We start from the raw sequence: 15000 nt of genomic DNA on the forward strand, positions 1-15000 counted from the left end.
TTCAAAAGTGTTAGCATATGTAATTCTTGAACAACTAGTTAGTCATTTATAAAGAATCGAAGCATTATCAGACGACCAGTCAGCATACATATAATTATATTCTACAACACAGCTATATGCTTTGTTGTAAATGATGTGCTTGTCGGGATAAACGACAACAAATGTGATATCTTTATATCACTTGATCTTAGTGCTGCTTTTGATATAGTTATGCCTGAACTTCTACTAAATGATTTGCGGACCATTGGTATTGAAGATCAAGCCATTGAGTATGTATGCAAAAGATTAATGAATGATTTGAAGTTCGCTGAAGGACAGTTAAATAACTAAAACTAAATGAAAATACAACAGTTTTTGGTTGTAGGAAAGAGAAACTACTTAATAAACTTGAGTGAAATTCAAATAAATATCAATAACAATCTGGTCAGGATATCAAACAGAGTTCGTGAGCTAGGTGTATATCACTTGACTGTAATTTGTCTCTGTGCTCAAATAAATAATGTAGTAAAAACATTACTTTTGTAAAGAAGTATCTGAATGAATATTCTGGATTATCATAACACTCGAGAGTAACGCGGAAAGGGTAAAGCGATAGCTGATTACTATCTTCCTTTCTGCCTACGGTGGGGGGGCGTGTCGGCTATGACAGTTGGCTTCACTTTTTCCCATAAGCATCAACTGCTTGCGCCACCTCCCTCCATTTAACCTCCTTGTATGTAACGCCAAACAATCATTTCGTTAATGGTTGTTAACGGTACAATGTGCAAAAGGATAATTTTGTGGTTGTTAAAAAAAATGAAAGGGTTAAAAAATATCTCGCTTAAATGAAAAAAAATATTGCCATAAAAAAAATTATGAATAGCACCAAGTCTCAAACAGCTTTTCAATCGTTTCTGCTAGAAAGAAAGTATAGCACTACTTCCTAATATGCACGTTGGTTGCTTACTAGATTTTTGTGGCGTTGTTTGTAAGTGTTGAATTATCCTTTCGGAAATTCGGATCTCTACTATCTTTACATATTTTAGAATATATCTTGTTTTATGTCGGCCAAACATCTAGGGCATTTCTGTCAGAATATAACAGCCGTCTACAGGGGTCTTGTTAATCAATGCATTGGCCTTCCACTGGCTTCCTTCTCAGCTCAGCCTTCGTGCCAATGACTTCGCTAACCACCTAATTTTCAACCGTTTCAGCTGAATTGAGATCTCCAGCTAACCAGTAACTGAATTATTCAGTGCACTGACCGTAGAGTTTTTCTCTGACCACGTCGGTATTCTTCCTGGGAGACTGGGGAAGGGACCGGCTATACCCAAACCATCTGCACCACTGTAAAAAGCTATACATGAATCTAGCGTGTGTTTATGCAAGCTGTGTCGCCTATTACAATTACAGCTGGTGCCAGCTGTTTGCCCGGATAGGCCTCAGAGTGGCCCTAGACAGTGACAAAAACTACCCAACCACAACTTGAGATACAAGTGTACCAACTGTGAGATTGCATCGAACATGTGCTTGAAATACTACAAGAAACACGGAACAATGGTCCCCAAAGTCGAGCCATCTTCACCACTTTGCAAGCGACGAAGTCCACACCCTCCTTCTCCAGAGCCACCTGTTCTTCAGAGATCATCTGTAACTACATATCACTCTCCACACCCGGATTAGGAAACTTCTCCTCTGCCCGCCAAAACCCAGGCAATCTGGGAGGTGAATCAGCAGCCCCTGGAATATAACTGCACTGACTGCCTGACACAGTTAATAAACAAAGCCACTGCCACTGTAATCAACACTCAGAACCGTCGGAACCAGCACCCAAGAGAGATAAGAAGGCATCTCTCTCAAAGTTCAAAATTCTGGCTCAAAACACCAACTTCTATGCCGCAGTGACTGCCATGGTAGCCAAGCCAAACTTAAAGATCACAGTCCGACCAAACCACAAAGGAGAGCTCATCATCTTCCCAATGGATCAGGAGAGTGCCAGCCTACTGCAGAAGGAAGCCTCTAGGGCTCTTCTTGATTGATTGATTTAAAGTTTTCAGACATCCTGACGTGGGCGCTTCTTGATCCCGCAACGGAGCAAAGTAAGGCAATAATCGTCAATTACCCCGTGACCATGACCCTCACCTTACTTACCTCCTGCAGCAACATTGCCAGCATTGAATGGGCCAAGAACACGTACGATACACCAACCAGCAAGATCATCGCCACCTTCATAGGACCGATCCCACCTGCATTTGATTTTGGTATATGGGAACCTTTCCCACCCAGAACCCCTTACGGTGTTATCATTGCCAGCTGTATGGACACCATCAAAAAGATTGTATGGGCCTCAACATCTGTGGTGTCTGCAGTCAATGCCCCAAAACTCAGGTATGCATCACCGCACACAAGGAAGGCTGGGAGAGTCGACTTAGGTGTCCAAACTGTTACCGATTCCCCCATGCCTGAAACAAGAGTCGTCTTGAGCGTTTACAGAGGACGGCTGCCCTGAAAAATGCCTCAACAACCGTGCCTCGTCTGGGTGCTGGAGCTGGTGTTGGGAGACCAGTATCAGCACTGGCACAGTCACCCTTTCCTCAACCTCTTTCTTCCATGCCTACCCGGAACCTCATCCAACAAATAGAATCCCTCTCTTTTGAAAACCTTATCCCTTTGATCATCCAAATCCTCTCCAGAATCCTATCGCTTTTCATACTCCTAAAATGCTTAAATCCACCACCCAAATCCCCATCTCAACCCAAGAGCAGGGATAAGTCTATGCTTAGAACTGCTTGTTCTCTCTCCTACTCAGGTTTTTATTTCCCCTCCCAGTCTCTTCTACTCACAAGGACTTGCTGCTATACCAATATTCTCTACTTCTAAAAAATTTCACTGTGCCGGGTTTGGGTGCTCTCAGGACCAGCCAATACCCATCAAATCTCTTTGGGCTGAGTAAAATTATGCTGCTCTATGGGCAGAGCAACCACACTTATTCATAAAATTTTAATTAACTTGGGGGCTCACACATCTTGTCAAAGGGTCCCCGTCCGGATAAAATTTCGGGCAATCTACACCTACAGGCTGCAGAATTGAAAGAGCCCGGGCTTGACTGTAATGGCCAGGTAATCTATAAACAAGCAAACCAATACTGGCTATGGGTTAAGTCATAGAATTGGCTGGCCAGAGAAGAGTAAAATAAATGACTATACCCAAAGAAATATTGTCGAGTTCTTCTTAATTACCTATACCAACAGTCACAATTTAAAACCTAAGCCCAGGCCTGTTTTATGTTAATCCCGTATTATGCAAGATTGAGAACAAGGTCTGCCAGAATATCAACCAGTAGTTAGTAAGATTGTTGATAGCTATTCGATGTAATTGCAACTGGAGGATGGATATATTTCCCTTTAGCATTGAATGGGCAGACGAACCCTATTAGGTCAAGGTGTTATAGGGTACCTGTTTAATTCCAAGAAGTAGAAAGGGAAATTAGTAAATTAAGAAAAAAAGGCCGAGTACTCTTAAAGAAGTAGATGGGTTTCTTGGGCTCGCTGGATATTACCATAAATTCATAAGGAGTTTTGGGTAAATCGTGAGACCCCTAGATGCTCTGATGAAGCAAAATGTAATATATTGGGGAGTTGAAGATTAAAGGGCCTTTAGCTAACTGAAAACTGCCTTAACTAGTAATAAGTTACTCAAATATCCTAAATTTGATCATCCATTTTTGGTGACAACAGATACGACTAGCATAGCTATCGATGGCATGATTACTCAATAAGACAATGAGGATAGAGAGTGACCTGTTTGTTTTGCTTCTCGGGCATTGAAAGATGCAGAAAAGTATTATAGTACTTTCGATCAAAAGGCATTGGTTATTCTTTGGATTCTGGAGAGGCATCTGTTCTTTTTATTAGGTCAACCAATTAAGTTGAAAACTGATCATTGTCCCTTACACGATTTATTTTACAATGGAGATTTAATTTCTAGACAAGCCAGGTGGATAGAAAGATTGTTAGAGTTCAATATAAGTGGTTTTGACCACATAAAGGGTAAAGCTAACCAAGTAGCTGATGCCCTTCCAGAGGCGCGATAATAGGAGTAACTACCACGTCACAAAAGTGGAAGGAGGAACATGCCCAAAATGTGGAATTAGTTAAGTCACTAAATGGAACAGCACTTAAGACGGGCAATCAGAAAATGGGAATTGTGAAGAGAGAGAGAGAGAGAGAGAGAGAGAGAGAGAGAGAGAGAGAGAGAGAGAGAGAGATGACCAACGTGAATGTACTATATATGTGAGGCAGAGGACATGTTTGGGGATGCCTTGATGATTGGGACTATAACTAGTTCGAGAGGGACAGGTAAAAGAGAATGGAGGGCAAGAGTGCAAACAATGATTAAAGGAGAATCAAATAGTTACTGCGAGAGAAATTTTTTATAGAAAATATATTATACTGTGCTTATGACAAGAGGGTACCTGAATTTGGTGCGAGGTTGGTTCTTCCTCCCTTAATTAATCTACCCAATCGCACTGTAAATGCGAGGCTGTATGTAGGGCATTTGGGAATTTATAATACTTTAAGGAGAGAACATGAATCCTTCGTTTGGTTAAGAGGGTGTGGAGGGCATCCTCTGGGATGTTGAGATGAGAGGTCGAAATGCCTCTGTAGACTCGGTTCAGGATAAGCTGGATGGTGTCATCTACAGGTACGTTTGTGAAGAGGAACTCCACATCAAGAAAAGTGATGACATCTTTGCTGGAATGTCCTTTGACAGTCATCAGGAACTCCATTGAAGAGCCAAACTGTATTAATCAGGTACATAAGGGGTCAGAAAAGTGCTGAGTCTCTTGGCCAGTTGGTAGGTCAGCACTAGGCACTGTTTGATGATAGAGTGAAACGGGGCTTCCAGCCTTATGGGTCTCGACATTCCCATAGAAGTAATCCAGCCCAAAATCACCAGAGATAGACTGGAAATGTATGGCACCCTCCTGGAAATATGCACCAAAATGGGCCCTTTCTCCACCCTTTGTGGGCATATGTACATACAGAAAGATGGTGTAGTGATTGTCTTCCTTCTCGGCATTCTTTTCGCTCACTTCTACATGTGTATCGTTAAGGAGTGCATTTTTGCACGTATATTTCACCCTGATATATACGTCCACTATACTAACGTTACCTTCCTGAAAGCCCCTCTACCGAAAATATTGATGATCTTTGTAGCACCTTTGAGGAGTGTAGTTCTCTTAGATTTATGATAGAGCATCAGGACAACGGCTGCTTCCCTTCTTGGTCTCGACTGTTGTATCGTTTTGATACACCATGTACACTAAGCTCCCGAACCTAAGCCTTAGTTTGAATGGTGATAGTGAATGTCCCACTAGGTATAAGACATCCACCATCTGAGCCTAAGTTTGTTGGGCCCTCTCCCATTGTTCTTCCTGGGTGGAGACCCACAAGGAGGGTGATAGGATTACCCAGGTCCTCGTGAACAATGGTTACTCCAACAGGCAGGCCAAGTAGTATGAGCATGCCTTCTGGAGTCAATTTGTACTACCTAGGCATCAAGCACAGCCAGTACCAGCAGGATGCAAAAGCCACAAAGAACATCATTAAGAACTATGTCACACCCGTGCAAGAGGACTCCAAGATCAACGTCGTAATTTACTACCATACTATTAGGACAAGATCTTTCATGAAAAATTAACCAAGCCACACCACTGCAGGACTTTCTGAAGAAGTCCAAAGTTGTCTATTCCTACCAATGCCCAGTCCGTGGATGCCCCGGCTGTTATGTTGGAATGACAATGATGAGACATTCTGAAAGATTGTTCTGCCACGTTCAGCAAGGAGCCAACTAGATGCAACAACTCCTCGTGCACGACAAAAACGTGGTACAAGAGGATATCACAAAGACTACTAAAATCATCGGCAGGAGGCTTAGGATTCTGGAGGCCCTACTCGTCCAGCAAGAACGACTGAACCTGAACACGACAAAGATGTTCCTCCTAATCTTCTGTCGTAGGAGCACCTCCCGTCGACCTGAAAACAGCGACAATGATGACGGTGATCAGAGGCCTGGCAGCTAGCCCGCGCCTGAGACTTTCCCGGGGAGCACCTCAGTCAATCAGCAAGCAGTTTAGGATTCCCCAGACCTAGACTTTGAATGGCTGAACTGCTTGCCTGACTCAGGCAGGGCTCTGACTTCACCCGATTTCGACAATTGTGAGCGGAGTAGCATCCTGACTGCGACAGAAAAGCATCTGGTGAGCGCCCCAGCCAATGGGAGAACAGCACTGTCCCAAACTAGATACGTGTTCCACCCCCGAGGGCCATTCAACAACCAGCATCGGATGTGACGAGCCAACCAAGACGTATGTATAGAGCCAGCTCTACACCTTTCAGTAGTACTTGCTTCGGCAGTACATATACTAAAAAAAAAACACCTTTCAGCCACACTGAGCCTGGCGATGAGAGGAGGCACCCGGCACCCTCTCATAACACGTAGCAGCCAAACTTTATTGTACCGACTTTGACAAGTTTACTTTTAGTAAAATTATAGATTTTTTCTGTGTATTTTGATCCCCCTACTGATGACAAACATAGCATAGTTACTAGCGGAATGTAATACTGATGAATAAAAGAAAATACGAGCAATAGAAAAGCTCAACTGAGGCGGCGATCATCTTAATGAAACATATCATTAATATTGTTTTTATAAAAGGCCTTGTTACTATTATTAAGCATATACTATATGCTTTCAGTGTTATCAAATGTTCATAACTTGATCCTTACTAACAATCTAATTTGACAGCACCGCAACTGGAGACGTAATAAAGTATCAAGACAATGGCGAAGAAGAATGATTTGTTTCCCTGACGTTTTTATTCGGCCTTTTTCCTCTTGTAACTGGCAAATTGAGAAAGCGAGAAAGACATTTTTTTTTAAATTAAGCATTTAATTACATTAATATTGTTTCCCGCTAACTTTGAAAAAATAAATTAAATATGCAAGCCGAGAGATTTATTCATCACATAAAATTGATTTAAACTATTCACATTCCCAAATCTATTCTTTTCATTCAAACCATTTATTTCATTTATATTTTCGAACAAGAATTAAGGTGAACTATTTAATTTTAATTTGATTTCCATAATTTCCAGAATTTAAAGAAATTTCTTAATTAGATTCGTTTGAAAGCGATGATTTCCATATCAAAAGTCTCGACTGGAATATGAATTTCTACAGGTAGAAAATCTTGGAATGCCATCAAAGAGAGAGAGAGAGAGAGAGAGAGAGAGAGAGAGAGAGAGAGAGGAGAGAGAGAGAGAGAGAGAGAGAAGAGAGAGAGAGAGAGAGAGAGAGAGAGAGAGAGAGAGAGAGAGAGAGAGAGAGAGAGAGAGAGAGAGAGAGAGAGAGAGAGAGAGAGAGAGAGAGAATCTTTGAAGCTGCCTAGTCCAGTGGAAAAGGCTCATATTTAAGCTGATTAGGCAAAAACTGACGACGCTATCATTTATGAAAATACCTGACGCCCCTTATATAAGTAAAGGGCAAATCGTTAAGGTTGAATACTGAGAAGAATGCAGTTTAATGAGGAAATTATGACAAAATCCCCTTTCGAATACCATTACTCATATCCACAAACTTTTTTTTTTTTTTTTTTTTTTTTTTGCAATCTGGTGATGAAACGAGGTTAATTATACAGCTGTTTGAAAGTGTGAAAAGATTCTAAATCACCATAGAAGTAGAAAATTATTGCTAAATTTTTCTTTTGTCATTATCTTTCTAAGTATCTTTAGAGATAACCTTCATGACATACGCCATTTGGTTTTGTATCACGTAGGAGGGCTTGAAACGATTATTGATTTTTAGGTTACTTGCAGAGGATATGGATGGAAGCATGTTTTTCATAATGTGTGTGTGTGTGTGTTTATATGTAGATATAAATTATGTATAAACACTTGGATAACATCCATAAAAATAGCGTGAATATTTCCGTCCTCAATTTCCACAGATTTCACCTATTTGGTTCAAAGTTTAGTAGTCGGGTATTAATCGATGGCCAATAGTAAGTAGTTTGGCATAGTTTTTACTGGAAACCCAAAATTCAAAGGGATTTCGTTTAAACAACTATTTTGCAGACCTGTGACAAACCACAAAATTAAAATAAGTTGTACAACCTTTAGAATAGATCTACGGGCTAAGCTGACTGCTTAATTATCATTATTATTACTGGCTAAGCTACAACCATAGTTGGAAAGGCATGATGCTATAAGCCCAAGGGCTCCAACAGGGAAAAATAGCCAAGTGAGGAAAGGAAACAAGGAAATATAAGAGAAGGTATTACAATCAAAACATCTGCATCAACATTAAATTAGATTATCATATATAAACTATAACAACTTCATAAAAACACGAGGAAGAAAATGTAAGATAAAATAGCGTGCTTGAGTGTACCCTTAAGCTAGAGAACTCTAACCCAAGACAATGAAAGATCATGGTACAGAGGCTATGGCACTACCAAGGACTGGAAAACAGTGGTTTGATTTCGAAGTGTCCTTCCCCTTAAAGAGCTGTTTACCATAGCTAAAGAATCTCTTCTACACTTACCAAGGGGAAAGTAGCCACTGAACAATTACATTGCAGTGGCTAAGCCCTTGGACAAAGATGGACTGTTTTGGTAATCCCAGGCGTTATCATGTGTAATAGGACAAAAGAGAATGTGAAAAGAATGACAATTCGATGTATGTGTAGGCAAAGAAAAAATGAGCCGTAACCAGAGAGAGGGATCCAATGTAGTACTGTCTGGCCAAGTCAAAGGATCCAATAACTCTCTAGGGGTAGTATCTCAACGGGTGGCTAGTTCCCTGGCTAACCTACGACCCCCTTTTAGCAAATTAATAGATAATTTTTATACCATTCAAAATGGAATTGCTGTTTTTAACAGCCCAGTTAAGTTCTTACTTCTGTTCGGAGCTGGAAGCGGCGATAATGGTATGGAAATTTGACGCAGGTTTCATCTCGCGTCAGAAATCAGCAAGATAAAAGAATGGATGACAGTTGCCTTACTTTCTTCTTAAGCCCTCTCACTTTATGAAAAAAAAAAAAATCCTTTTACAGATTTACGGAGAAGCATAAGCTAAAATAATTGAGGATAAATATCCAGAACGCGAATTCTTGAGTAAAGTTTAAATTACCATGAAAACAAATTAGAGGAGCATGAATCTTCCAAGGCCTCAAGGAACCTGACTCCGATCTCATCTATTTTTTTACTACTTTCGTATTTTACCTTCCGGCTTTCCCACGAGAAGCTTCCGATAAATTGTGCAATTACAAATTCAATCTCTCGGGGTCACGCTGTCACTTGCTGGCCTTCCCGGTCAAAGCCCCAAATTAGAATATTCTTCACGTTTCGTAAAAAGAAATTTTCATATTTGATATTCAATTTATGCATTAGAATTATAAAACTACTTTCGAAGTCGGATCCCATAAAGCAAATTTCTCTTTAAACGATAAAATGTAGAGCAATGGTAAAAAAAAAATAATTTTTATATCACCCAAGAAAATTTTTTAAATGAGCAAACATTGGGATTTATTCATATATAGGGAGGGTGCAGAGCAAGGCAAAATTCTTGATATCTCTGCACAGAGGGGAAAGAGATTAACCCAGCCATAGGAAAAAAGAAATGATCACAATTTTGACCTTTGATTTATACATAACTAAACTCATAGGTAAAACGAGAGAGATGGCGAAAGACCTTATTATACCCGAACAGGAAATTCCGGCTCAAGAACAGAATACAAAATATTTCCTATTTCGCATTGGACTCTTTTTCATATCAGTATTTGATAGACCAGGATTCATATATAAGGTGATATTATACGCAACCTTACATCAATATTAGAAAGCAATTACAACACCAACAATACATAACTTAAATTGTATTATAATGTATCATATTGTATTGTAATGCGTTATAATGTATTATATTGTATGATACTATATTAGTCTTCACAGTGTATATTTCAAGAAAATGAAAAGCCAACAAAGCACCGGCTGAATACTATACGAAAATAAACATCATTAATAAAGTAAATAACTTTCATGTAAAATTAATATGTGAGAATAATTAACAGATGAACCTCATTCCGAGAAATTAATTATACAAACTACGATGATTAATTTTATTCGCCAAAAAAACATGTAAACTACAGGTCACTAATTTCAAGAATAAGCAGGACACACAAACCTTGTTCATAACTGAGTAGACCTTGATTGGAATTTGATTAAAATGAGAGTCTGGTTTCAATTTCATCTTGATATTGCTATACTATTTTTTTTATCTTCCTAATATCAATTTGTGTAGGAGAGAGAGAGAGAGAGAGAGAGAGAGAGAGAGAGAGAGAGAGAGAGAGAGAGAGAGAGAGAGAGAGAGAGACTTTTGACTTCTTACTTGAGGCATGAATTCTTGCATCTCCTTTAAGATAGTAAGGACGTCATCCGTATCCTTTGAGATGCTGCAGATTTCTTCTTGCTGGAAATCTGGCTGCAGTGTCTTGCAGAGAAGCAACTGGGATATAACCCCCAGACCGCCCATTCCTGATGGCCCAGGTTTATTTTCTGTGGGATACAACGGAATATTAGTTTTGCAGTGGGTGGCAAAGGTAGAGAGAATTCCATCTTTATTTAAGGATGAAAATCTTATCAAATCTTGTGGAGAATGAAGATGGAAGTTTCATCTCAAGTAAATATTTACACATTACAATAAATTTCTTTATAATGGAAATGTTTTCTCGGAAAATAAGCAAGATTTGACATTTATATTAATATTAGATTCTAAAGTTTTTTTACCACTCGATGAAATATGAGCTTTAATTTCTTACTGATTGAAAAAAATATATTTTAGTAAGTTAAATCTAGATAATGCTTACTATGGTTAAACTACCCAATGAAAGAATTCACCCAAATTAAGCACTTTTGAGCGCAAGACAACAGTATTTACCTACTTACAAAACGATTGACTGAAATAATTACAAGGTCCAAACAAGTGACTCTAGAATAACCTTACAATAGTTTAAGCTGAAAACCCACAGAGACGTTAAAGGGGTGAAGTAACTGAAGAATATTCACTTCTAAGTGGTTGCAGAACTCGGGGGAAAAAAAAAGTACCTAAAAGTAATTTTCAGCAAATGTTCTTTTACCCCTTAAATCATATGTACTACTACAAATAATTACTATTACAGCAAAAATAAACATATCACCCGATGCCATTGGAAAATGAGAAGAAAAAAATATTAACTATAAACTTGGGAAAGGGGTATTGAATAAAGAATCAGAAAACGAAAACGAATTGGTAAACCAAGCGATATAAAATTTCTAGGGCGGGAGCATAACCCTACGTAGAGGTCGAAAAAAATAACAGGAGTTAATTTCCGGTATCTTGAAGCTGGCTCACGAACTTTGTATTTCCAATGGACTTTTTCAGATCTTGCCGAGATTTTTTTTCCAGCGATGAAACGCTGTTTTAGTGCATGGTAACTATTTTTAAAAAATCGTCAAAATGTTATTTTCAACTTTTGAAACCATATGATTGAAAATCCATTTAATCATGAACCAAATGCAAATCAAACAAACAGGAGGGAATGAGTTTTTTCATCCTTGAAGTATGAATAAAGTACTCTTGCATTATTAGCCCATTAAATTTCTAAGGAATAGGATACGACAAAAGAAGTGCCACAGAGATTTGCTTGCAAATGGGGTTATTCAATTGAATGAAATTCTTGAGGTAATTATAGCATTGTCCCATACCAATGAGACTGACACGACAAAGACGTTTATAATATTTCGCTGATTTATTTCCACTGGTATTTGTAAGCACTACTACTTGCATATGGTTGTAATAGGCAATGCCGGTATGTTAGGACACTAGCACACCACTCAAAAGTATAAATGCATTCAATAAAGGAACGTTTATCCCTTGAGCGAAGGAAATGTCCACCTGAATGGCAGAGAATTCATTTTCTATGAATTAAAGGAAATATAAACATTTTTCGGGTACGACCCCTAGAAAGAATAGTAGTATTGTCACTACACATGAAGTGAGGTTTATCCATACCCTGTGTTGCTACGATTGAAAATACACATCAAAAGAATGGACAATTAAGTACTGTGGGTTGACCTTGGGTAAATGAAGTACCTAATGAGAAGCAATGCCTTAAAATTCATATTATAAATCTGTATATGTAAAGAAAGCTAAGATTTAACCAACATGTCATCTTCACCATCTCGACATTCAAACTTCACTTTGGTCTAGTTTATGGTTGAAAAATAAAAATACCTTCTCGAATCTTTACAAGTTCACTCTTATATTACAATAAGGTTTTCAAGTGCCATGTCCTGCTGAAATAGTCATCCATGGCACGAGCCCAAAAAGAAAGCAAAATTTTAAGTAAACGTCAAAAAGGACTCTCTCTCTCTCTCTCTCTCTCTCTCTCTCTCTCTCTCTCTCTCTCTCTCTCTCTCTCTCTCTCTCTCTCTCTCTCTCTCTCCTCTCTCTCTCTCTCTCTCTCATTCATTACAATACTGGAATGATGACTTCAGAATTTTCATAATTTCTTATCTGTCTGTCTGTCTTATTTGTTTTTTCCATTAACCACATATTTTCTCTTCCTCTCTTTTCTATTTACGTGAATCAAATACTTCGCACCACTAAATGACCTTGTTTGGCAACTACGGCAGTTGGACTCACGTAGGAGGAAGACCCTACTTCGGGCATGGCTGACTCAAGATCGTACTGTATGTAAACAAAGGCAAATGAACTTCTGAGTTGAGAGCCTCTACAAATCTACATATAGAATCTTTTCAAAGGATTACCATGACATTTCATTTGAATTTATTTATCACCAGTATCCTGAAAGAAATTAAGTGTTGAAAGTCCGTAGTTTCTAGAGATGATTATTAACGTGAGTGTTTGTGAAAAGTAAATGAGGGGGAAAAAGTTTGGTTGATTATTTGTCAGTACAAAGGAAACAGAAGAACAGGTTGATGGAAATAACTAACTGGATAAATATCTATTTGACCATTATTAGTTTAAAATACTCATTACTGGGTAAAGAGAAAAGAAATAAAAGTAAAAATATAAAAAGTGTTAGCTGGAAAGAAATAGCTAAAAATAAATTCAGGAATGCCATTAAGCAAATTAGTTTAAGTAATGAAAACAACATATAAGAAGAATGTCCCCAAAGTAAAGTTATAGAGGCGACATTATTATAATGGAGCACTTGAAAGGACCCATTATGTGTACAATTGGATAGCAGGAAGTGCCTACCGGTAATGGTACAAACGGAGGAAAAAATAAAACCAGATTATTGAGCGATATAGGAAAGAGGGCTTAAGTAAAAGACCAGGAAGATTGGATTAAATACATCTCATTAACAGGAAGAAAAAAAAAACTGAAAATGTTAAGCAAGAGAAAGACTAAAGAAGTCAAGAAGTGGGAAAGAAAGCATGAAAGCTTATGATTCATTCATAATGAATCAAACAATTGTGCCTTTCAGATTGATTAATAAATATACAGAGACTCGACGATAGTAAAAAATATATCTTTGAATATAAGATGGGCGTGAAGGGATGCTGACAAAAGAGGGTAAGGTTTTGGGCTAATGCGATGGATAATTTGAAGGGCTGCTGAATTTAATTGATTGAAGAGAGTCAGAATGAAAAACAAGAGTTAAAGGCGTGAATCATGCAGTTTCTCGGCCATTTTATTACCATCGGTACACCTACAGTAAGCTCTCGTAAGAATATCACGACACACTTGGTAAAATTTAAAAGGCTATACAATTAAATATTATGTGATGAACCAGATCAAAAATAAAAACGTACAAGTATGAACTTTATTTCAATAGTTTTATTAATGTTATAGCTGTGTAAAACCTTTGTTTTCTTGCAACTTCATTATTCGATGGAATGTACGATAAACAGACACTTTTTTTTTTTTTCAATTGAACGCAGTCTTTGTAGCTTCTTAGTTTTGATGTTATTTGGGGTTGGAAAGTCTGGTTTACACAAGTAAGTAGAGAATTGTAACAAGTGATATGCTTTATTCTAAGCCCTCAATCACTAGAAATGGTGCCAGTTCTTTATGAAGGGAGTTTGAATCCAATCCCACTTTTTTTTTTGTGCTCAGTGACGGAAAATAATGGTCAATTTTTCAATCGAGCACTGTCAGATGGATACCCACAATTGGTATCAATTTTAGTGCAAGTGGTAGACAAACTTAAAGTAAAAGTTACATGAGTTTGCTATATTTTCCAAATAGGGCAACGAATTTATCTATTGAAGTGAGAATATTTTAATTTCTATCTTGCATGCTACTATTTACATTGTTTAATTGACAAAATACTTCTGTTACATAAGCCCGTTTACACAAACAAATTTGACACCAAGATATTCACAGAATTACCCCTCCTTTTCTCGGTCATAAAATGCTATTAATCCATAATGCCATTTGTGAACACAGAAATCTTTAACTTTTCCATAGCAATCTAACTTCGATAAACATTATTATAAATAATGAAACAGAAACGGCAGAAAGTTTTCTACACACAGCTATTAAAATTTTAGATACTTATTAACATAACCATAATGTTTAGATATAAAGTCCTACTATTAGTTCTCGTGAAACAGAAGTCTACATCAATTTATCTTTTTTTCCAACGTACCGTGACAATGTTTCAAATGTGGCCCACCAGTTGAGAATCACTATGTTAATGTGAAATTTACAAAGGAAGTAGAAGTGGCAGTTGAGGATACGATAGCATTTTAAAAGTTGAAGAATGAGAAGGCCCCAGGAGTTGATCGTATTACAAATAAGAAGTCAAAGTATTCTGGTGATTAGTGTAATACAATGGCTAATCATGTTGGTTGGAGTAAAGAGTCTAAATTATTATGTAAAGTTAGAAGAAAAAAAGAAATATATGTCCATAAAAAAAGGAGAATGTTCAACAGAAGTTTGATTGAAAA

The 15000-nt window shown here is 37.9% G+C and overlaps 1 protein-coding gene across 3 annotated transcripts in view; it reads right to left on the reverse strand.

Annotated features, from left to right (window-relative positions):
- Positions 1-15000, reverse strand: part of LOC137639039 (uncharacterized) — a 210919-nt gene that overhangs the window by 34689 nt on the left and 161230 nt on the right. For all 3 annotated transcript variants that reach the window (XM_068371354.1, XM_068371353.1, XM_068371356.1), the window contains exon 3: positions 10430-10596. In XM_068371354.1, the coding sequence (XP_068227455.1) occupies positions 10430-10596 (167 nt within the window). The remainder of the gene's footprint in view (positions 1-10429; positions 10597-15000) is intronic.

The sequence above is a fragment of the Palaemon carinicauda genome, chromosome 4 (genome assembly GCF_036898095.1).
Source record: "Palaemon carinicauda isolate YSFRI2023 chromosome 4, ASM3689809v2, whole genome shotgun sequence".
Lineage (NCBI taxonomy): Eukaryota > Metazoa > Arthropoda > Malacostraca > Decapoda > Palaemonidae > Palaemon > Palaemon carinicauda.